Source organism: Ovis canadensis, chromosome 1, assembly GCF_042477335.2.
Source record: "Ovis canadensis isolate MfBH-ARS-UI-01 breed Bighorn chromosome 1, ARS-UI_OviCan_v2, whole genome shotgun sequence".
Lineage (NCBI taxonomy): Eukaryota > Metazoa > Chordata > Mammalia > Artiodactyla > Bovidae > Ovis > Ovis canadensis.
The window spans coordinates 22,029,080-22,051,059 of NC_091245.1; the positions used below are offsets into that span (position 1 = coordinate 22,029,080).

Below are 21,980 nucleotides of genomic sequence, written 5' to 3' on the forward strand. Positions count from 1 at the left end.
TTGAGGGCATAGCCAATGAGAGCTCCAGGACGGCACGTTTTGGTTTCAAGAATCACACTGCCAAGGTAGCGCAAGGGGTAGCTGGTAGGATCAGGGCCTAGGAATTGAATGCTGGCGAGTCTCTGATTCTGGCAATGTGGTGACCTCTCTCTGGTGCTAGAAGTGAGGATGGTTGCCAGATTTCAGCCACCGTGTGAACAGCAGGGTGTGTGATGAGTTGTGTAGCCATCAGCGTAATAATCACCACCTTTTCACACAAGTTACCTTGAATGTTACACACTATCTCATTTAACTTAAACACGGTCATCAGTACTTGCTTTTTAAACTCACTTTCCAGATAATGAAACTGAGGCTTAGCTTGCTTGTGCCTTCTTGCTAGAGAGCTTCCATTGTTCCCTTTGGACACGGACTGCTGGGAGAGCTTGCATTTATGTCAGGCTCATGATTCTTTAAGTCCTTTTTTTTTTTTTTTGAGTCATCTTCAGGAGCAAGGTTCAAGCCCTAGAAGGGAGAGCCTAGGTCAGAGAAAGGCCAACTCCACTCCCAAGATTATAACACAAACTTGTGTGTACAAACTTTTCTGACCTTGTTTGGGTTAAATGAGATAGTGTGTGACAAGTATCTGAAGCATCCAAGGTAGCTTACATGAAAAGGTAGTCATTATTACGCCAGTGATCATGCCACGAACTGCCTTCTGTTTGTTCCTCTAAGGAACACATTGCCTCGTTTCTTTGAAGCCCGCTATCTAGTTTTCTTCATTTGAGTTTTGGTAGAAATCAACCAGGCTGTCTCCTCTGTTTGTGCATTTGGGGACTGTTGTCTCTGCCCATGGAGCTCAGCCCAGCCTGGGCTGTTGTTGACTGCAGGGCGTGGCTGGAGTGGGAGCTGGCAGGGTGCCTGGGCTCATAGTATAAGGGAACTTGAGGGCAGTAGGAGGCAGGCAGAAACCTGGGCGACTGTAACTCCAGCCATGGTGCCTGTTTTGCTCTCCCTGAGTCTCTCCCACCTGAGCCTGTGGGCTTTTGGACTGGTCTCAGTCTTAGTCTTCCTTAAGCTCACTCGGCTGCTGCTGCGGAGGCAGATGCTAGCCAGAGCTATGGACAGATTCTCAGGGCCCCCCACCCACTGGCTTTTTGGGCATGCCCTTGAGGTAAGTGACTGGGCAGAGGATAGAGAAAGAAACCAGCCTCCTTTCCCTTTGGGAGTCTGGCCTAACCTGCTGGGGGCCATGGCAAGAGATCCTATGCTTGGGCAGAGAAATGGGGTTCTGTGAGCCGTGATTTCCGTTCATCTTTCCCAATGGGTCTCCCCCTCACTCTCACTTTCCAAGCTTGCCTCAGGTGAGGGTGGGGAATGGGGGTGGAATTTAAAAGCTGGGACTCAGAAGGGCCACAGACTCCTCCCCATCATTCTGAGGCCCAAAGTTCAGACAGAGCTCTGCTAAGGACTCAGGGATAACCTGGGGAAAAAAATTTCCTGGATAGTCTGATCCAACTAGGCAATCTTATTTAGAACTTAACCAGTATCCTCTTGTTCTGTCCACTGTAAAAAATTCACTTTTTAGGGCAGAAAACGGAAGTGAAGGCAGGGACAAGTGCTCTCACCTAAGAGACCTGTTGAACCATTTAAAAATTGGTGCTCCCAGAGGTGGAGTTCTCCCTGCCATGCCTATGAACTGGGTCAGGGGCTAGGCATCTTCCTGGGTTCAGATTCTGACTCATCCTTCCCAGTTATCTCAGGGTAGTGGGGACCCTTAGCACTCATTTTCAGGAAGAGCTCTTAGTTCCTACCTCCATGAGGATCTAGAGTAGAGGTTTCTGAACACATAGAAAAGGACAGCTGCATTGGAATCAACTGGGAGGAGCAGATTCCTCGGCCCCTGAGCCCTGAAGACTCTAACATTTTGGAGCTAGGGGGTCTGAGTTTAAAAACGTCCCCAAAGTGTTTTGATCTGCAGCCAGGCTTGGGAAAGTAGGTATAGCTGCCAAAGGGTAAGGTTTTGAGGGAGGAATTTAGATTTCTACTATGTCCTGAGTAAACTTTTCCCAGGAGTCTAGGGAATTACCTTTCCTTCATGATTGACACTCAGGATAAGCCTTACCTCTGGGTGGGATCAAGAATGTGATTAGTCACTCAGTTGTGTCTGACTCTTTGTGACCCTATGGACTGTAGCCCGCCAGGCTCCTCTGTCCATGGGATTTTGCAGGCAAGAATACTGGAGTGGGTTGACATGCCCTCCTGCAGGGGACCTTTCCAATCCAGGGATCGAACCTGTGTCTCCTGCATGGGCAGGCGGCTTCTTTACTCCTGAACCATTGGGGAAGCCCAGGCAAAAATAAGTCTCTACAAATAACTGTCTTAGGATGGCCTGGGCTTCCCTGGTAGCTCAGATGGTAAAGTGTCTGCCTGCAATGTGGGAGACCCGGGTTTGATTCCTGGGTCGGGAAGATCCCCTGGAGAAGGAAATGGCAATCCACTCCAGCACTCTTGCCCGGAAAATCCCATGGACGGAGGAGCCTGATAGGCTACAGTCCATGGGGTCGCAAAGAGTTGGACATGACTGAGCGACTTCACTTTCACTTTAGGATGGCCTAGCAACATACCTGTATCCTAGACACACCCAGAAAAGGACAGAAAGTTCTGGAAGATGAATCAGACCCAGGCTCTGCTCTCAAAGAGCTTACTCTCTAGGGAGAAAACAGACACCAGAGCCTTCGCTGCCACCAGGCTACTAGGGGCTGGGGTGCCTCACCAGTGTTTTGCATCAGCCCCAGGTTTGGTATCTCAGTGCTTGTCCTGTACGGTTGTCATCTTCTGTTTGCTTGTTCATCATTCCCACTTGACCATGGAGATCTGGTCTGATTCTTCCCTGTCCCTTCAGGGTACAGCACAAGCCTCCCCAGAGTAGGTATCACTGGATGAACAGACAGTGAGCATAGGAGAGTGAGGCAGGGTATCAACAGAGGAGACAATGATGGAGAAGACAAGTGGAGGGACCAGGATTTATCTGGGGGGGCTGTATTAAGTACAGGGACGTTCTCTTCATTGGAAGGTTGAGGTATGAGCCTAATGTGGGAAAGAGGCATTTAGAGAAACCTTCAACAGCTTTCCTCTCATGTCTCCTCCTCTTCTCCTTGCCTCCATCAAAGCTGGATTTGCCATCAGCCTGTGGGCTTTCCTAGGACAGAGACCTTGCTCCGTTACCCCCGTATCAGTGCTGTCTGCCCTCGTTCCCCTGGATGCTCCTGCCCTCACCTTGAGAATGTATTAAGGACCTGGAACACAACTTAGCTTTGGCTTCTTGGCTCTCACACAAGTATCTGAAGGGCCTTGGTGCGAGGAAGGGTGGGCAAAGCCCGGAGGGGTGGTTTCTCTCAGACACAACAAATGTTTCCTGGGGAACCATGGCAGGCCCAGCACCCCTGCATTCCTCCAGGGCTTGGCACCTCTGCTCTCAGCTGAATGGATCTGTGCCTTTTCATCCAGGACATGATCAGTCTGTACAGAGTAATTGCATGTTTGATTCTTGGGCCTTGTGGTGATGGAAATAGGAAAGGAAGGAGGAGGACTGGTGGTAAAAGGAAGAGCCGCAGGGGCTGGAAGAGATGTCCATCAGGATTCACTCCTTCCCTCTTGCCTCCAGTTATAGTCTGTCCTCTACCCATCAGCCCCCTCAATTCTTAGAATGCATCACCTTGAGGTGGGGGCCCAGAGAGGACCCAGCACATAATAGGTGCTCAGCCATATTGTTGACTGAAAGTTGGGGCCCCTGGGAGGGGCCCAAGGCTCTAATCTGTGTTGGAAGGAGAGAAAGGAGAATGCCAGCTCCAAGCCCAGGACAGGTGATCTCCTGGGACTGTGAAAGCCCTCTTCGCTGGTCCTGCTCATTGCTGGGATGGTTCCCTTGACCATGTGTGGGTTAGTGAAGTATGCTGGCCTGGGGATGTGGCTTATTTTCACTCAGTAGACACTGATGGGGGAGCCTGGTGGGCTGCCGTCTGTGGGGTCGCACAGAGTCGGACACGACTGAAATGACTTAGCAGCAGCAGACATTGATCATGGGCCTTCACCATGCTTCCTCTCTGTACTTCCACTTCCTTTTCTCCACATTGAGAAAAGCCTTTTTACCTTGCTGGCTTGGAAGAGGATCAACAGAGATAAAGTAGAGATACACTGCAAACTGCTGGGCAGATAGACATCATGTGTCAGTCATCATAGGCAGACTCTTGCTGCAAAACACAAGGAAGCACTGGCTTTCTTCATCTTCTTCCTTCCTCCTAAATCAACCCAGTCTTCAGGAGCCAGATAAGGTCCCTTTGTTCCCAAGCAGCTAGCATTATCTGACCAATTACTCTGGGTCTGGCCCTATGTTGAGGCCAGAGGAGGAAGAAACAAAACTAGAGCCAGGCCCTAGGGGAACCCAGTCTGCAAGAGAGAGATAACACAGCACACGGTTCCAGATCCTAGGGCCCAGGGAGGGGTCACTGTGCCGAGTCTGAGAATAATCTGGACGTTGCAGCCCATGAAAATGCGAAAGGAAGGGAGGAAGATGATACCTGTGATACCAAAGGGAGAGGCCAGAAAGAGCACTGGGTGTTTAAGAAATTAATTTGTTCAACAGATGTTTGTTTCTCAAGGTCTTATATGTGCCTGCAGAGGTAGTTCTGTGTTTCTGGAGGGGTGAGAGTGAGGGCAAAGAGGAGAAAATAAGACTGAAGTGGGGCTGGAGACAGATCACATGGGACCTCACAGGCCAGGTCAAAAGGCTTTATTGTGAGCACAACAGGGAAGCAGGGAGTGGATTCATGCAAGGGAGTGAAGAGCTCAGATTTGGGTGGTAGAAAGATAAACTTTAGCTTCTGGGTGAAGACTAGATTGGCAGAGACTAAATAGGAGGCAGGGAGAGCAGGGTGGAGGCTGCGGCAGTGTTGATGGTGTGAGCCAGCCGGATGAGGGAAGTGAGAGGCAGAGCAGGCTGTCTTGGTGGTGTGGGCATGGGGAGAGGATGCCTTCACCGTGGCCAGATATGAGATGTGTCAGGGAGACTCCCTTCATGTACCAAGGAGAAGGGGGACATAGGATTGCTCTGGGAGCTTTGTTAGACTGTGGCATCAACACAGCTGACTCAGAGCAGAATTTGGCAAAGTCACCTAAAGAGAGAAAGGACCCCTGAGCCACAAGACTTCTATATAACCTGGAGGAATCAATTTCTGTGTCTATCTACATGTAGAAATGTGGGGATCTGAGACCCAGGAAGTGGGGGCTCAGGGGTTGGCAGCACCCGTCAGTGTCTGGGTATGGGAACCTTAGGTTCTGGATTTGGGGTGTTTCATGGCAGGACCTCCCTCCTCCCCATACCAGCCCCCAACCCCAGAACAGCTACATTTGGTTCTCTGAATTCTGGTTAGCTGATTCCAATGTAAAAGTCTCTTGGTGGATCTGCAAGGGAGAGGGGCAGCTGCCACAGGGCGTCTCCCTCAGTATTAACATAAATCTCAGAGAAAGCATCATTCCTTGTTTCTGGTTGATATCAGCATGGATGCTGTTTCCATCCCTAGGTATGGGAGGAGGGGCAGATTTTGGGGGCAAACATGCTATATTCACATTTGGAAATGCTGAGTTTGAGAGGCCTAGAGGATGTTATGCAGAAATGTCCACGAGATGACTGGTCATGTTTCTGGAGCTCAGGAGAAAGGTAAGCTGGGATGAGAGGTCCATTTAGGAACCAGTCGGTGGATGGCAAAGGAAGCAACGGGAGTAGGTGAGAGCCTTCAGGGAGAAGGTGCAGCTTGGGAGCAGACCAGAGGCTAGATTTTGGGGAGCCTCAGTCTTTGATTAACAAACGATAAGTGAGGTGCTGCTGAGATGGGGCATCAGAAGAGGCAGGAAGACAACCAGGAGAGAGCTCAAGAGAGAGAGGGGAACTGACCATGTCTCATCACTGCTAGAGAGGTGGGGGCCGAGGTAGGAGCAAGTGGAAACAAGGAGGCAGCTCATTTGAGAAATTGGGTTATGAAGGGAGGAGGGCAATGGGGTGTTAGCCGGAGGAGGGAGCAGAGCCAAAGGAGGCTTTGTTTGGTCAAGGGCAAGAGACTTGAACATGTTTTAAATGCCAAGTGGCAAGGAGATGGTAGAGAGGGTGGGGTCTGTGTTAGGCAAGAGAAGGGCGACTGATGGATGAGGTACCCCAGGGGAGGGTTGAAATCTAAAGGGAGTGGCCTTGGACAAACCCTGGATACCTCCTCCACTGGAATAGGAGGGAAGGTTGGGAACAGGCAGTGGTTCTTCAGGTCTCGTAGCTGACTTTAAGGGATCTCTTTTCTGATAGGTTCTGCTTTTCTCTGTGAAGCAGAGCAAGACTGCATTACCAGGAGCAGAGGGGTGGAGGGATAGCTGAGGAAAAAGAATTTTTAGAGGGACAGATTCTGGCCAATTATATGAGGCTTTCTAGAAGGCATTTCTGCCAAGCTCTGCTCAAATGTCACCTGAGAGAGTGCTTCCTTGATCCTTTAATCCCCTGTCTACAATAGCACCCTTGCCCTCTTTTCTGCTTTATTTTTCTTCCAAGAGTTGCCACTACCTGAAATTGTATGCCTGATATATTTGATTCTTGTTGATTTTCTTTCTCCCCACTTGGCAAGTAAGTTTGGGGAGGGCAGGGCTTTGTCCTGTTCACACTATGTCCCCAGGAGCTAGCACCATGGCTGGCATTGAGAGTGGGTGCTCCATGCCCATTTGTTGAATATGTGAGTGTATCCCTGGGAGACCCAACTCTGGGCAGCAAAGTCACTCACACAGGGTGAAGGCCAATGTTTGCACTCCCCTGGACTCCCGGGTGCCTCTTGGCTAACAGCCCTTCTGTCTTCTTAGGTGTTGGATTGCGTCCTGTGTTCTGCTCCAACCTGGTTATTCCTGGTGCTGGAGTTCATCTTTGGTGCTGAAGACAGAGACAGGTGTTGCAGGCAGAATGTATGCAGGCTGTGGGACTGAAAAACCTAGACTTGAGAGTTGTGGGCCATTGGGCAAGGCCCATCATACTTCCCAGCCAATATGTGGTACTAGAAGAGTCGAGGTGACCTGTGTCAACCTCATCCAAAGCCTCCCAAGCTCCTTCTGTTGAGCCAAGGGTTGCTTCCGTGTGTTATGTATTCGCATACATCCACAGATACATGTGTGGTATTGTCTCTGCACTTGTCTCTGAAACGGAAGATGGAGGATAAAGTCACTTACTCGTCTCTAGAGTTGGGGGGAACCATTTCTCTGCTCCTTGGAGCATCATGCATAGATCCCTTCCTCCAAGTTCCCCATGGCTCCCTGCTCATCCTCATAGTTGAATCTCCAAAGAGTTTGTGTAAATTGAGTGTTCTTTTTTTTCTCACTGATTTTCATGTTTTTTTCCGGGGACACTGCCTCATCTCAATTTTTGTTGCTTCTTCTTGGCAGGCACTCCCAACCTCTCTGGCTTTGACTATACAGATTTGCTGTCCTTGACACTACCTGGGGCTCACAAACATCCCGGTGCTCATGAATCTGGTGTGTGTATGGGGCAGGGCAGGGCCCATGGAGTGGGGAAGACTATAGCACCCAAGGGCATCTAGGAATGTCCATACTGGAGGAGAGCAGACCCAGGAGGATCTGGCCCTCAACTCCCAAGGGACAGTAGAAGCCTCTGTAGCCCCAGAGAGCAGACTGCAAACTCATGGGGAAGGCCACAATCTGGAAGGTTTTAGTTCAGTGACTAAAGAGTGTTTTTTAATTTTTATTTTATTTAACTTCTTAATCTTTTTTTTTTTTTTTTTTGCCACACTGTGTGGCATGGGGGATCCTAGCTCCCTGTCTGGCCAGGGATTGAACCCATGCCCTCTGTACTGGGAGCGGGGAGTCTTAAGTGCTGGACTGCCAGGGAAGTAAGAATTAAGATGATCCAAAGATTGTTGGGACTACTACATTTTGAAAAGCAGTAAGTTCTTGGTTGCTTGAGATGTTTGAGCTCTGGGGGCAGAAGTTCCCACATCGTGAAGGAGCTGGGCCAGGCAACTCTGGGTCCTGGGAACCGGAGATCAGCATGACCTGCCTCAAGGGAGCCCCGCAGGCTGAGGAAGAGGAAAGCCCATCCCCTCCCCTCCTTAACAATGTGTTTTTCTGAACTGCTACCCCATTTTGTGAACAGATTTGTTTGTTCCCTGTGGGAGAGCTGTGGCTGCAGCAGACTGGCTAAGTGGGTATCTTGTTTCTTGAACACTCACCCTCTGAGATTTGGCTCAACTGACTGATGACTTGGGCAGGCTCATTAACAAGAGGGGCAGTAGGAAGTGCCTCTGCAGAATCCCAGTCGGCCCAACTCCTATGGAATGGTTCTCTTTGTCCTTGGGATGTACCATTCCCACCTATAAAGAAGGACTGTGGTTTGGCAATGTTAAGATCTCTTTCAGATCTACTCCTCAGAGCAAAGCTTCCTCCAGTTCCGAGGAGGCAAAGAAGAGAGTGGTGCCCATGCTTGCTTTTCCCACCCCCTCCTGTTTATCCTTGGTGAAGTCTACAATGGGTGCAAGTGTGAGGACGAGCGGTGTGTGGCTCTGGAGCCAGGGTCAGTGAATTATCTCCACGACTTGTTCTTTTCCTGTTTCCTTCCTTTTGGAGAAAAACAAGCTGGCCTAGACCTTGGAGTCCTGTAGGCGTCCCAACTTGGGTTATCTGAGGACTGGTCTGAGATGTACAGTTATGTAACCCAGAGAAGCTAGCCAGGCAGCCATGACCCCTCGAGAGAGGATGTCCCAGCCCTTTTGATGGGGCTGCCACTCCACTAGTGGGGCCAGGTACCAAGAGCTATCCTCACTCCTGCCAGGCTCCAGGGGTGATCAAGGGCATGCAGAAGAAATCTGGGCATGGGGAGGCAGGGCTTGCTCAGGCTGTGTAAGTGCTGTGCGTGTGGTACGTGCCAGCATGAGGTCAAATCTCCCATCCTGGGTGGGGATGCTGCTGGCCAGGGGGACACTCACAGCTAATGAGGAGAAAAATAAGGCATAGATGAACCAGATCGGCCAAGGGTTCCTTCCAACCCTGAGATTGTGTCTGGCTTTGTGATTTAAGCCTCTCCTGTCCCCTGTCAATTGAACTTGAGAGGGATGGAGAGAAAGGGCACAGTCCTTTCTGGTGATCAAAAAGTCAGCAAGGAAAACCCAGGAGCACAGATGGAAAAATAAGAGGGACCCAGGAGGAAAGAATTATTTCCAGGTATACCAAACAAGAAGGAAGCAAGAAAGAGGTCGGGGACACCAGAAGGAAGGTTCCCTTTTACTAATTGGCAGAGATTATGTTGCTCACTTGTAACCTTTTGGACATTGTGTTCACAAGGGCAGTGAAATTCTTACAACACCGCTGGGTTGAGCTCAGAATAATGAGTTCAGAGGCAGAGGGGGAAAGGCTCTATGGGGAGATTACACTGGACCCTACAGACGGCCTGGAAGGAGAGGAACCCCAGAAAAACCACAGATGATTGGCTGGAGGCCAAAGCAGCCAAGCCCAGTCCCCCTTTGGGGGAAGCGGCTTGGTCTAGACAAGGATTCCTGGGGCTAAATTTTCAAATGTCCTGTGTTCTTCAAGGTTGTTTCCTGAAAGATACAACATGGATTAATTGAGTGGGTGAGGACTGTGAAAAGAAACTTTACAAGGAGGGAAAGCTGGGCCAGTCCTTGCACAGGCCTTGTCATGAATGGCACGCCCTAGGATTGCGCAGTGTACAGTTTATACAGCTGAACACAGCAACCCTGACAGATTGCAGTGTGGGGAAGAGAATGCGGGGCTCTAAACCGAGTTCTAAAGGAGATCAGCCCTGGGTGTTCTTTGGAAGGAATGATGCTGAAGCTGAAACTCCAGTACTTTGGCCACCTCATGCGAAGAGTTGACTCATTGGAAAAGACTCTGATGCTGGGAGGGATTGGGGGTGGGAGGAAAAGGGGACAACAGAGTATGAGATGGCTGGATGGCGTCACCGACTCGATGGACGTGAGTTTGAGTGAACTCCAGGAGTTGGTGATGGACAGGGAGGCCTGGCGTGCTGCGATTCATGGGGTCACCAAGAGTCGGACATGACTGAGCAACTGAACTGAACTGAACCTGAGTTAGAGCACTACTAACCTACAAGCAAGGTGCAAGTCAGTTCACACCTCTGAGCCCTAGTTTTCTCATTTGTAAGACGGGAATAATTGTTCTATATTAGGTACCTGAAGTGATCTATGAATTCACTCCCGTAGCTCCTGACTTACGGGAGATACACAATAATATCTGTCCCCTCCCATGCCCTATGTTGTGAGAAAGAATGTGGAAATGAGGAGTGACTCTGGACTTTAGCCATATAGCAGGCAGGCTAGGGTCATCTGGGAAAACAAAAACAAATCTGCCGTACTGTTTACCACGCAGGAAGTGCTGATGGTGGCCTTTCTTCTTTGACTCCCCAGATTGAGTGAGACTTGGACTGGCTTTTCAGGAGATGGCCTATCTCTGGCCAATGTTTAGACTAGCCAGATGCTTTGTATGCTTTCTCCTTCCTTTCTAGTCTTCTCTGTCAGCTCCTTTTTCATTCTGTTCATCTGGCACACTGTTTATCAAGTATACTCTGCATCCAGGGCCCCCTGCTGAGCTCCATAGTGATCTGGGCATGCCCCACACATGATCTGTGCTTCTGGGAAACTCACGGTCCACAGGTGGGGTTAGGTCAGGGGTCCTGGGTGTGAATCCTAGGTCTATCGCTAACCAGCCGTGTGACTAAGCTTCTCATAGTTGACTTGTCCTTAACTCTGAAGTAGGAATTATGATGGTGCCTATCTTATAGAATTTTCTGAGAGTTCAATAAAAGAATTTGTGTGTAGTATTAGCTCAGTATCTGAACACATCAAATGTTCAGTGAATGTCAAATGTTAGTTTTATTAAATTTTGGGGGTCTTAGATAAAAGCACAAGGCAGAATATGGGTAAGGCCCTGGTAGGGCTAGAGAGGTCCAGAGGAGGCAGAGATGTCAGCTGCTGGAAGGTTAGAGAGGTCCCTGGAGAGGTCATTCAGGGTGGATGCCAAGGTACAGACCGAACATCAATGGGCTCTCTTGGGTAGAGGATATATGAAAAGCGAGGAATGGTATATAACAAATGTGCAGAGATGATGCCACACCCCAAGAGGTCAACTTAGTTTCAAACACTCAGACTCACAAGGCTACCAGAGGCACAGTTAGCATCCGTCTCCTCCAAGGATATGGGCAGCCAGCCAGCAAGGCAGCATCAGGCATTCTTCACAACCTCCACATAGCCATTAGCCACTATCTGCTCCTCAGGGGCCGGCCAAAGGCAGGGAGTTAAGCTCCTCATCCTGGATGTGGGTCAAGCTTGTTTTTGAATCTCCAAGTCCCGCCGAATCCCTGTGTCCACTAGCAGTCCCAAGGGTCCTGCAAGGTCATGCACATTACAGAGTCACCACACGCAGAGAAGCCCAAAGCATGGTGCTCTCATCAGGTGTTCATGGTTCTTCCCAGTCCAGATGTTATTTACCTCCCAGGGTTCATTTGGCCATAGCTATGTTGCCTAGCAACACAGTTGATATTCTGCAGTTGTCAAGTTTCCAGGGGAATGGGTTGGAGAGTGTAACACAAGGGTCAGTTTACCTTGTAACAGGAGACAAGGTTTGGTGAATGCTTTTCCCACAGTTGAAAGTATCTCAGGGCGTGTTCAGACCACACTCTTTATTGCAATTTAGGAGCATTGAGGAGGAGGATGTGTGCAGGAGATGCAGGGATGAGGCTTGGAAGAAGATATTGGGAATGGGAGGGAAGGTTTGAAGGAGAGGAAACTTCTAGTCAGTCGAGGGCTTCCCTTGCCCAGGATCCACATGACCTCAACTAATGACATGCCTGCCTTGTGTGTTCATTAATGTCACAGTGACTTGCCCGAGTTCACACATCTGAAAAATAGGAGAAATCAATATTCAAACCCAGGTCTGTCAGGCTCCAAAGATTGCTGTGAGTTCTTGGGAAGCAACCTCAGATCTCTGGACGTAGGCTCCTCTTACTTCCCTGGTGGCTCAGATGGTAAAGGGTCTGCCTGCAATGTGGGAGACCTGGGTTCGATCCCTGGGTTGGGAAGATCCCCTGGAGAAGAAAATGGCAACCCACACCAGTATTCTTGCCTGGAAAATCCCATGGACAGAGTAGCCTGGTGGGATATGGTCCATGGGGTCACAAAGAGTTGGACACGACTGAACGACTTCACTTTTCCCTGAACTGGGAAGAATGGTTTTGAGGATGCGATGAGTCAAGATATAAGGTGCTTAGAAGAAGGCCTAGCCCACAGCAGGTGCTTAATGAAGATTAGTTGTTACTATACTGTCTCCCAAACTATGGTGCTAACCCACGGGCAGGCCGCTGGAGAGTTTAAAGTGTTCTTCTAAAAGGCTCCTTCCAAATAGGGGGAAATGGATAAATACATAATGGTATGCCCCTGAAATGGAATACTAGGCAGTTGTTGGAAACACTGTGAAAAAAGTGAAGTTGTTCATTCGTGTCTGACTCTTTGCGACCCCATGGACTATAGCCTATCCCGCTCCTCCATCCATGGGATTTTCCAGGCAAGAGTACTGGAGTGGGGTGCCATTTCCTTCTCCAAAGGATCTTTCCGACCCAGGGATCGAACCTGGGTCTCCTGCATTGTAGACAGACGCTTTACTGTCTGAGCCATCAAATATCTTAAATAAAAAAGGCATGTCTTGGAAAGGTATTTATCATACACCCCACTTACATAAGGCAGCTCTGGTTGAGTAGATGTAGCTAGAAAAACCTCCAAAGTTGGTCTCTGCAGCCTCGTCTCCGGCCGCTGCCCCACCTAGTGGCAGCTCCTGGGAGACACCATACTTTTCCCTACTCTAGACATTGCTTGCTGCTCACTCTGCCTTAGAGTGCTCTTCCCTTACTCTTCACACGGTCAGCTCCAGTGTCATCCTTCAGTTTGACCTTGAATGTCCTCGCCAACAAGAGTCCATCCTGGGTCACTCTATCTCAGAAGGGTCTCCCTGTTAACTCTCTCCCAGCGTTGTGCTTATTTCCTTGTTAGTACTGTCTGCAGTCATTTCACTTTGTTGTTTATTTGTTTATTATCACTCTTCCCCACCTAGAGTGAATGGGAAGGACTGTGTTTATCTCATTCCCCTGAGACATCTAGACAGTGCTCTGCACATAGTACATCCTCAATTAAAAAAAAAAGTGCCCCATGATTTAGGGGTGGAATCGAGGTGATTTTGAGGTGTATCGAACAACAAGCTGGAGTTCTCTTTCTAATGAAAACTTTGATGCTGAAAGAAACCTCTTTTTGGCTGCAGTGGAGATAGGTTGGTGGCAGGTACCAGATGGAAGTAAGCTGGCCAGTTTGGGTTGCCGTGCTCACCCAGGGGCAATAAAGCGTGGCCTGGACTTAGAGCAGTGGCTCTGGGCTGGAGAGAGGACTGAGCCCAGAGATGTGTAGGACTGTGACTGGCTGGGAGGGAAGGGCTGCAGGAGGAGGGAGGAGTGCTCCCTGCACCTTCCCGGGCAACCTCCTCTCTTCCCTGCTGGCCTGGCTGGTGATGGTGGGTTCCTGAGTGGCCTGGCCTTCTGTTGCTATTTCAGATCCAGCAGACTGGGAGTTTGGACAAGGTGGTGTCCTGGACTCACCAGTTCCCTTACGCCCACCAACTCTGGCTTGGACGATTTCTTGGCTTCCTGAACATCTATGATCCTGAATATGCCAAAGCTGTATACAGTCGAGGAGGTGAGGATTCCTGGAAGAAGTTGGAGCTTCCTGAGAGCAGAGGGCTCGGTGCCATGTGGGGAGGGGTCCTGGGCCTGCACCCTAAGTCTGGGCAGGTCCTCACCCTATTCATCACCAAACATCCTCCAGGAATCCCCTAGTCCCCGTTTGACTAAGCTTCTCTTTCTCTTATAGACCCGAAGGCCCCAGATTTGTATGACTTCTTCCTCCAGTGGATTGGTGAGTAGGCTCTTGCCCTCCCTGTCCTTGGTGCTGGGTGACCAGGGGCCTTCCCTGCCTGATCCCTCCTTGCCCAGTGTCTGCTCTTATGGTTACTACATCCATCAGACCACCTGGCCCCAAGTTGCCACCCTAAGCTCAGTAGGAGAGGAGGAGGCAGGAGAACTCCAGGCTGCCTGAGAGGTGGAGCTCAGGCAACTTGTCCTGTCAGGGTGTCCTCTTCCCTGGGTAGGCAGGGCAAAGGCTCTGGGCAATGTTTTAATGTGAGGAACAGCTTCCTGGAGGAGGTGGCACTACAGGTGATCTGAGGAGGTTTTATTGATGGTGCTGGCTGGGGCAAGGGCCTGAGGAAAGGAGTGTGGAAGGACAGGACCCAGGCTGGTGTCACCAGAGGCTGCAGGGCTGGGTGCCTGAAAGGCAGACCTGAGTTTGGATGCCAGGCAGATCAGGAGGATGGGAGTGGGGTTAGGCGGGGTGGTGTGTGCTTGATCCCAGGTTGCTAGGATTGGGGCAGGATTGTGTGAACTGACCAGCCGTCCCTCTCCCATGCCTTCCCCAGGGAAAGGCTTGCTGGTTCTCCAAGGGCCTAAGTGGTTCCAGCATCGCAAGCTGCTCACACCTGGCTTCCACTATGATGTGCTGAAGCCCTACGTGGCCGTGTTTGCCGAGTCCGCACGTGTCATGCTGGTGAGCTCCCTGTGCCAGGCTCCTGGAGGCTGTGCTGCAGGGCCAGACCCCTGCCCCCAGGTTTTCCTAGGAGAGGGCAGTGAGGAGACTTGCTGAGGCCCGAGGCCCTGTTCTGCCTGCAGCAGCAGTGTAAGCCTTGCTCTGCCTGACACCTACTGCTGGCCGTGTGCTGACAGCGTGCTGAGGCTCCAAGCTGCCCAACAGCCCCAGCTTTTGTCTCCACCGGGAGACCAGCACTCCCTCTTCCCACATCAAAGGGCCTCTGCAAGACCCCAGGAAAGCTCCTACTGTAGCAGACTGGAGGGCTGCCTGTATTGAGAATATTAGGAAGACCTTTCATATCTAAAAAGTGTCTCCTCATCCTTGGCCTAGCACAACTGCCTGAAATAATATCGAAAGTAAGTCTAAAATTGATGCTGGGAGTCAGGGGTCAAGAATTAGGCTCAGAGCCTTATAGCTGGATAATCCCTGAGGTTACCTGGGCTAGCCTTTCTTCTTGCAAGAGACTACCCCCTCCCCACCCGCCAGGATCACTGCAGGCCTGATGCACACAGACTGTGCTGGGGAGCTTACCACCTTTGGCCCTCCTCTTCCCTCATACACAGCTGTCCTGGCTCTGTGTGCTGGGTGAGGCTGCCTGTGGGTTCTGCCCTCTGAGCCTGAACCACCCCCTACTCTCCACTCATAACAGCAGGATGGAGGCCAGGCCAGGGACCCGGAGTGCGTGTGGGGAGGACAGTGGTGGCTCCTGCAGGCAGGGTGGGACATCTAGCCTGGTGGGCCCCCTCCCCTCCATCACCTTCCATCTCTGGGCTCTAGGACAAGTGGGAGAAAAAGGCTCGTGAGCAAAAGAGCTTTGACATCTTCAGCGACGTGGGCCACATGGCGCTGGACTCACTCATGAAGTGCACCTTTGGCAAAGGAACCAGCGGCCTGAATGACAGGTCAGGGGGCCCTCGGGGCTGACCACAGTCTCCAGCCAGGTTGGCTCCGAGGGCGTACGAGGTGACAGGACTCCTGGGCCCTGGTCTGAGAGGAGAGGGGCGCCCTGCTCTAGGGAGCCTCAGCTCAGGTGGAGCCGGGCCTTTCCCACGGCTCTCATGGGAGGCTTGATGGTGGGGAGAGGACGGGCAGAGAGCGCAGTGCTTGGAGCTGGATTCCACCCGCGCGGGGGCTCTGCTGCAGGTTGGGGTCTCAGCATCTCTCCCTCCCTCCACTGTGCAGGGACAACAACTACTACCTGGCGGTCAGCGAGCTCACACTGCTAATGCAGCAGCGCATCGATTCCTTCCAGTACCACAATGACTTCATCTACTTTCTCACCCCGCATGGCCGCCGCTTCCTGCGGGCCTGCCAGGTGGCCCATGACCACACAGGTGGGCCTTTCCTGCACCGCCCACCCACAGGAGGCCTAGGTTCTGGTCTAGCTCCTCCTGGCCCCTGGGGGACCCCTCCCATTGCAGGACCTCTCTTCCCCTTTTGGGCAGAGGGTGGGTCCCCAGGCAGTGACACCCAGTGCTCCCGGCCCAGACCAGGTCATCAGGGAACGGAAAGCAGCCCTCCAGGATGAGAAAGAGCGGGAGAAAATACAGAGCAAGAGGCACCTGGACTTCCTGGACATTCTCCTGGGGGCTCGGGTGAGTGCACAGTCACCCACCTTGCCTAAGAATGTGTCCCTGACGGGTCTTCAGACTGTCCTCCTGAGACAGGGCTCCCTGGACAGCAGCGGGGCTGCTAAGCGTCTTTCCCTCTTTCCCCAGCAGATATGACCTGTTTCTTGTCCTGTGGTGCTGCGCTGTGCTCTGTCGCTCAGCTATGTCTGATTCTTTGCAACCCCATGAACTGTAGCCCGCCAGGCTCCTCTGTCCATGGGGGATTCTCCAGCAACAATACTAGAGTGGGTTGCCATGGCCTCCTCCAGGGGATCTTCCCAACCCAGGGCTTGAACCCAGATCTCCAGCATTGCAGGTGGATTCTTTATTGTCTGAGCCACCAGGGAAGCCCAAGAATACTGGAGTGGGTAGCCTATCCTTTCTCCAGGGGATCTTCCTGACCCAGGAATCAAACTGGAGTGTCCTGCATTGCAGGCAGATTCTTTACCAGCTGAGCTACCTGGGAAGCCCTTGTCCAGTGGTATACATCAGCAAAGGCTCAGAGGTGGGAAGGTGACTGGTGTGGTGCTGGGGAGAGATGTAGTGGCAGGGAGGCTGGGTCTACATGAAACAGAAGACCAATTCCAGCCTTGGCAGACTCTGAAGAATCTTAGCAACCTAAAACCTTAGACTTTATACATTACTCATTCATTCATTCGAGGAGGTCATGGCAACCCATTACAGTACCCTTGCCTGGAGAATCTCATGGACAGAGCAGCCTGGGTGGGGCTAGAGTCCACAGGGTCGCACAGAGTCGGACATGACTGAAGTGACTGAGCACCCGCAGCAACAGTCATTTATTCACTCATTCAGTTGGTCCTTTCACTCCACAAACTCAGTGAGCCCTGCTCTGGGTTAGTTCTCAAGCTAGGGATGCAGACACTGAGAAAGCACTAGCCCTGGCCTCTTGACTCTCACAGTCAGGTGGCAGGGACAGGAGGCAGATGTTGACAAGGACCTCTTCCTCCTCCAGAAGGGACTGTGTGTGTCAGGGGAGCCAAACTGATAGTGCTGGGTAAAGTCACAAGTCATTTGGCCAGAGGAATCAAAGAAGGCTTCCTGGAATAGGAGTCCTCCAAGCTGGCCTTGGGGGAACAGATAGGAATCAAGGGGACGCTCCGAACCCCTAGTCTGAAAAGGAATTTCCCTCCCTCTCCCAGACCTTCATTTGACAGCTACTCTTGTGAGGCCTTGTTGGAACCTCCCTCACATGCCTTGGGCTGTCCCATTGTGCTTTCCTGACTCAGGATGAAGAAGGCATCAAGCTATCGGATGAAGACCTCCGGGCCGAGGTGAACACATTCATGTTCGCAGGCCATGACACCACCACCAGCGCCATCTCATGGGTTCTCTACTGCATGTCCCTGTACCCCGAACACCAGCGTCGTTGTCGGGAAGAGATTCAAGAGATTCTTGGGGACCGGGACTCTTTGAAGTGGTGAGTGAGGCTGCTGGTGAGCCCAGTCTGTCCCAGGGAAGAGCTGCGCCTACAGGGCCATCCTGGAAACCAGGAGAGGGCAGTTAGCCCTTGTCATTTTCCCCTCCAGAGCTGTGGCTTTGGGGGGGAAGCTATGCGTGGACACAGCCCCGAGCGCTTTCTCTCACCACAGACCATTTTCAGATGTGTCTTGTAAAGGTGTTCAAGAGGCTGACTTTTATGCTGGCTCCCTTTGGTGGCCTTCTGGGTTCCCAGATAGATCAGGGAGCGTTGGAAAGGATTTGAACACTGAGGATGAACAGAGCTGGGGTAGCAGGAAGAGCTGATTCCCTCCCACCTGCTTCTAGATGGACATGTGCAGCCTCTAGACTCCTCTGATGAAGGAGAAAAGGCTGTTGCCAACTTCATCACTTAGAAACTTACAACTATTTTGTTTCTTCATTCAAGTTTGAGCTCACTATCACGACACTGATTGATGCTGACCTCCCTCTGGAGAATGATCTTTGGCAGTTTTGACTGGCCCGCTTCCTGCATGTGCCCTCTGCCCCGCCTCTCCCGGCCTCTGCCCCTTGGGCTTTCGAGTCCTGTCACCTTTCTCTCTAGACTCCTGTGTTACCTCCAGCCTAGGGATAGGACACAGCAGGGGCCACAGAAAATGCTCAGTTGAGGGAAGAAACTTTAGACTCACTGAGGGAGACTGACTTAGAATCCCAGAATCTGGGATTTGAAGGATGTGGTTTTACTGGTCAGAGGTTGGAAACCTCCTTGGGTGTCCAACCAGGTGCCAGACGCTGTTAGGAGTGTGGAGGATGAGGGTGAGTGGCCAATACTGACCTGGTTCTTGCAGAACCACAAAGCTAGAGAAAACCACAGAGTGGGGTAAGATTGAGCAGCCCCATGTTCAGAACAGAGGCATCAAAAGGAGTGGGTTTCTAAAGAGATGTGTGAGGCTCAGAAAGGCAAAAGGGGAGAACTGGGTGCTCTGGGTTGGGGAACAGTGTGAACACAGCCTGGAGGCAGGGAGTTGAAACATTTATTTAATTTTCATTTTATTCCATCTCAATCTTGAAGCAACCTAAAGGACATATTCAATTAAACGTAGAACACAAATGAAAAATGAGGACCGGGGGAATAAACCCTAGAGTCTGGGGCTCTGTAGTAAGCTGTTGCACAGTCATTATAGCTGGAGCACATTTGAGGTCTGAACTTCCTAGTGGCAAAATGGAAATATCTATCCGTCTATCTATCTATCTATCCATCTATCTATCTATATGTAGTTACTCACCCCCTCCAAGCTCGTTATTGTTTGACATTTATTACTTCTTTTGGCTAATGTGTGTCAGCCCCTACCCCTTGCCATTCCAGCTCCATGGGGAATGAAGCAGAACCCAAAGAACTGTCCCTCGTGGGGTTTCTGGGGGACACTGAAAGAGTGACCTTGCCTTTGACTGCCAGGAGCACATACACCCCTAGGATCCTGTGCTTTCCCTTCCTAACAGTGAAGATGAGGGAGGGATGGAGAAAAGTGGAGCCAGGCCCCTGCGTTTGTGCGTCCACTCCATGTCTGGCCTAGACACTGGAGCGCTTGCATCCCTCTGACTCCCTGATGTGTGGTGGTGGTGAAGTGGGGATTCTGGCTGGGCCTGCCTTCCTGCAGGACTGTGCTGCTCCCCAGTCCACAAAGGCCTGCTTGTGTTGTGGCAGGGATGATCTGGCAGAGATGACCTACCTGACCATGTGCATCAAGGAGAGCTTCCGCCTGTACCCGCCTGTGCCCCAGGTGTACCGCCAGCTCAGCAAGCCTGTCAACTTTGTGGATGGTCGCTCTCTACCTGCAGGTGGGATGGGGTAGATTTTGGGGGTGAAGCCAGAGTCCCTGGGGGTGCTCTCTCTACCCCTGTACCAGAGGGGAAGAGACCAGGCTTTGTGTTCGGCCAGCATCAAAGTCCTAGCTCCACAATGTGTGGGTAAATCCACCAACATCTACACCTCTGCTCTGTCTCCTGTGAACTGGGGGTGAGAAGGGTCCCTGCCGTACAGGGCTGTGGTCAGGATTAAAGAGGCAGTGTTCCTCAGGGCTGTCATGTACCACCAAGCAGATTGTGCCCTCCCTGGACAGCTTCAGGAGGCACCATTCACTTAGACTATGATGCGGTGCAGTGCACAAGCTGTACAATGGTGTGTGGAGGCTTTGTAAGGAGCGTTTGACTCTGGATCTGACACATAGTAAGCGCCCGGTGAATGGTAGTTGTTACTGCTGATGGCATAATATTCTGAATGACTACTTCCCTTGAGAGTCAGTTAATGGGAAGCAGAAAGTGGGTGGTAGTCCTTGCCTGTCCTCGTGGTGGGGTAGGTGCGGTCCCCGTTTCCTTTTCCAGTCTACACATGTCTGTGTCAGGTGCTACAGCTGGTGCTGGGGCTGTGGGGAGTAGGTGTGCTGTTGACCAACACACTTTGATGTGCTGAGGGTGGGTATAAACTTTCTGTCCCTGGCAGTGCTCAGGGAGGGACTGGTGCTCAGTTAGGGGCACCACTTAGGGGATTCTGACCCTGTGAGGAGGTGGGCCTGGCTGTCCCAGGACTGTCTGCTCATCAGTTTTCTGCTCTGCCCACAGGCAGCTTGATTTCTCTGCACATCTATGCCCTCCATAGGAATAGTACAGTGTGGACTGACCCTGAGGTATGCCATCCCTGGGCTTGGAGTTCAGAGGGGGTGGGCTTCTGTGGGGTCATCCTGCCCTGGGACCTGGCAGATATTCAAGCAAGCCCTGTCCCATCAGGTCTTCGACCCCTTGCGCTTTTCTCCTGAGAATGTGGCCGGACGCCACAGCTTTGCCTTCATTCCCTTCTCTGCTGGGCCCAGGTAAGGAGAGCCCGACGTCCCTGTCCAGAGGTGAGGATGGAGGATGTCATGGAACATCCTTTGGGGGATCTCTGGGATGAGGAGGGCCATGCTGGGTGTGCGGTGACCCTGATGTGAGGGAAGTTTGAGGGACCCTCTTCCTGCCATTAGCATACTCTTGTCTTTGGCAGGTGAGTCATTCCAAGAGAGACCCCTAAGTCACAACCCACAGTGTGAACCTACCTAGTTTGGGACCCTCACTATGCCCCCGAGATCTGTTTCTGAAGCCCAGGCCAATCAATCAGTCAACGATTCATCCGTACATAGTGACTGATTTCTGTTGGACACTTAGAGTGCTAGTTTTTATCACTCTGGACATCTCATAGCCTGATGTCATTTTGTGCTGTTCATTGCAGGAACTGCATTGGCCAGCATTTTGCCATGAACGAGGTAAAAGTGGTCATAGCTCTCTGCTTGCTCCGTTTTGAGTTTTCCCCGGATCCCTCAAAGCTACCCATCCAGATGCCCCAGCTGGTCCTGCGCTCCAAGAATGGCATCCACCTCCATCTGAAGCCGGTGGGGCCGGGCTCTGAGAAGTAGCTCTGCTGAGATGAGAGCCCCAGACAGCCCAACCTGTGGCCTCTTCCTGGATGCTGCCCTCTCCAAGCTGGGCTGTAGAGTAGCTGTGTTCCCCTGTCTTCTGTAGGCTTATGGACTAGAAGCAGAATAGGCAATGCCATGTAAACATGTATGTCTATAAATGCTTACTGCACATGTGTTCCAGAGCTCACTCATTCATTTAACAAGCATGCTGAATAACTACTTTCTTCTAGATTCTTTATTGATCTCCCATAATTGTCCATCTTTCTGAAATTTACACAGCATTCACATGGAATCTGTGCCTTGGGACTAGTGGTTATGACCAGACACTCATCCACTCCACACAATATACAGATGGCTTTCGGGGCTTGTGCCCTTCACCAAGATCTGTTTCTTTGTTTAACTTTGTATGTATGTTTCTGGAATATAACAGACATAAGGAAAAACTGCTTAAATCAAAAACACATAAGAATGAATTTTTAGAGAAAACTCCTTGGTAACCACTGTTGAGGTTGAGGAATATGGACTATGGTTTCTTGGGTATAAATTCTGCCCCTTCTGAGATGGGTCTCTGGGGCACTCCTGCCATCATCAGCATCTGTATCACTGTTACCTGGTGCCCTGGGCATGTGAGTTTTGGCTGGGGAAGGTGGCAGAGTGACATTAAAGGGTGGCTTCCTGGAAGAGATGGTGCTTGAATCAGGCTTTAAGGCAGGGTGAGGTATGAGGATGCAAAGAGGGACTTTTGGAGAAGG

General features: G+C 51.2%; 1 protein-coding gene across 1 annotated transcript; it reads left to right on the forward strand.

The window, feature by feature from the left end:
- The first annotated feature begins 911 nt into the window (after positions 1-911).
- CYP4B1 (cytochrome P450 family 4 subfamily B member 1) lies at positions 912-21,447 on the forward strand. The gene is made up of 12 exons (XM_069590583.1): positions 912-1,150; positions 13,643-13,784; positions 13,959-14,003; positions 14,563-14,690; positions 15,510-15,634; positions 15,915-16,066; positions 16,221-16,327; positions 17,590-17,780; positions 19,485-19,618; positions 20,399-20,463; positions 20,564-20,646; positions 21,042-21,447. Exons 1-12 carry the CDS (start codon positions 971-973, stop codon positions 21,223-21,225), a joined length of 1,536 nt encoding a protein of 511 aa, XP_069446684.1. The 5' UTR covers positions 912-970; the 3' UTR covers positions 21,226-21,447.
- The last annotated feature ends 533 nt before the right edge of the window (positions 21,448-21,980 follow it).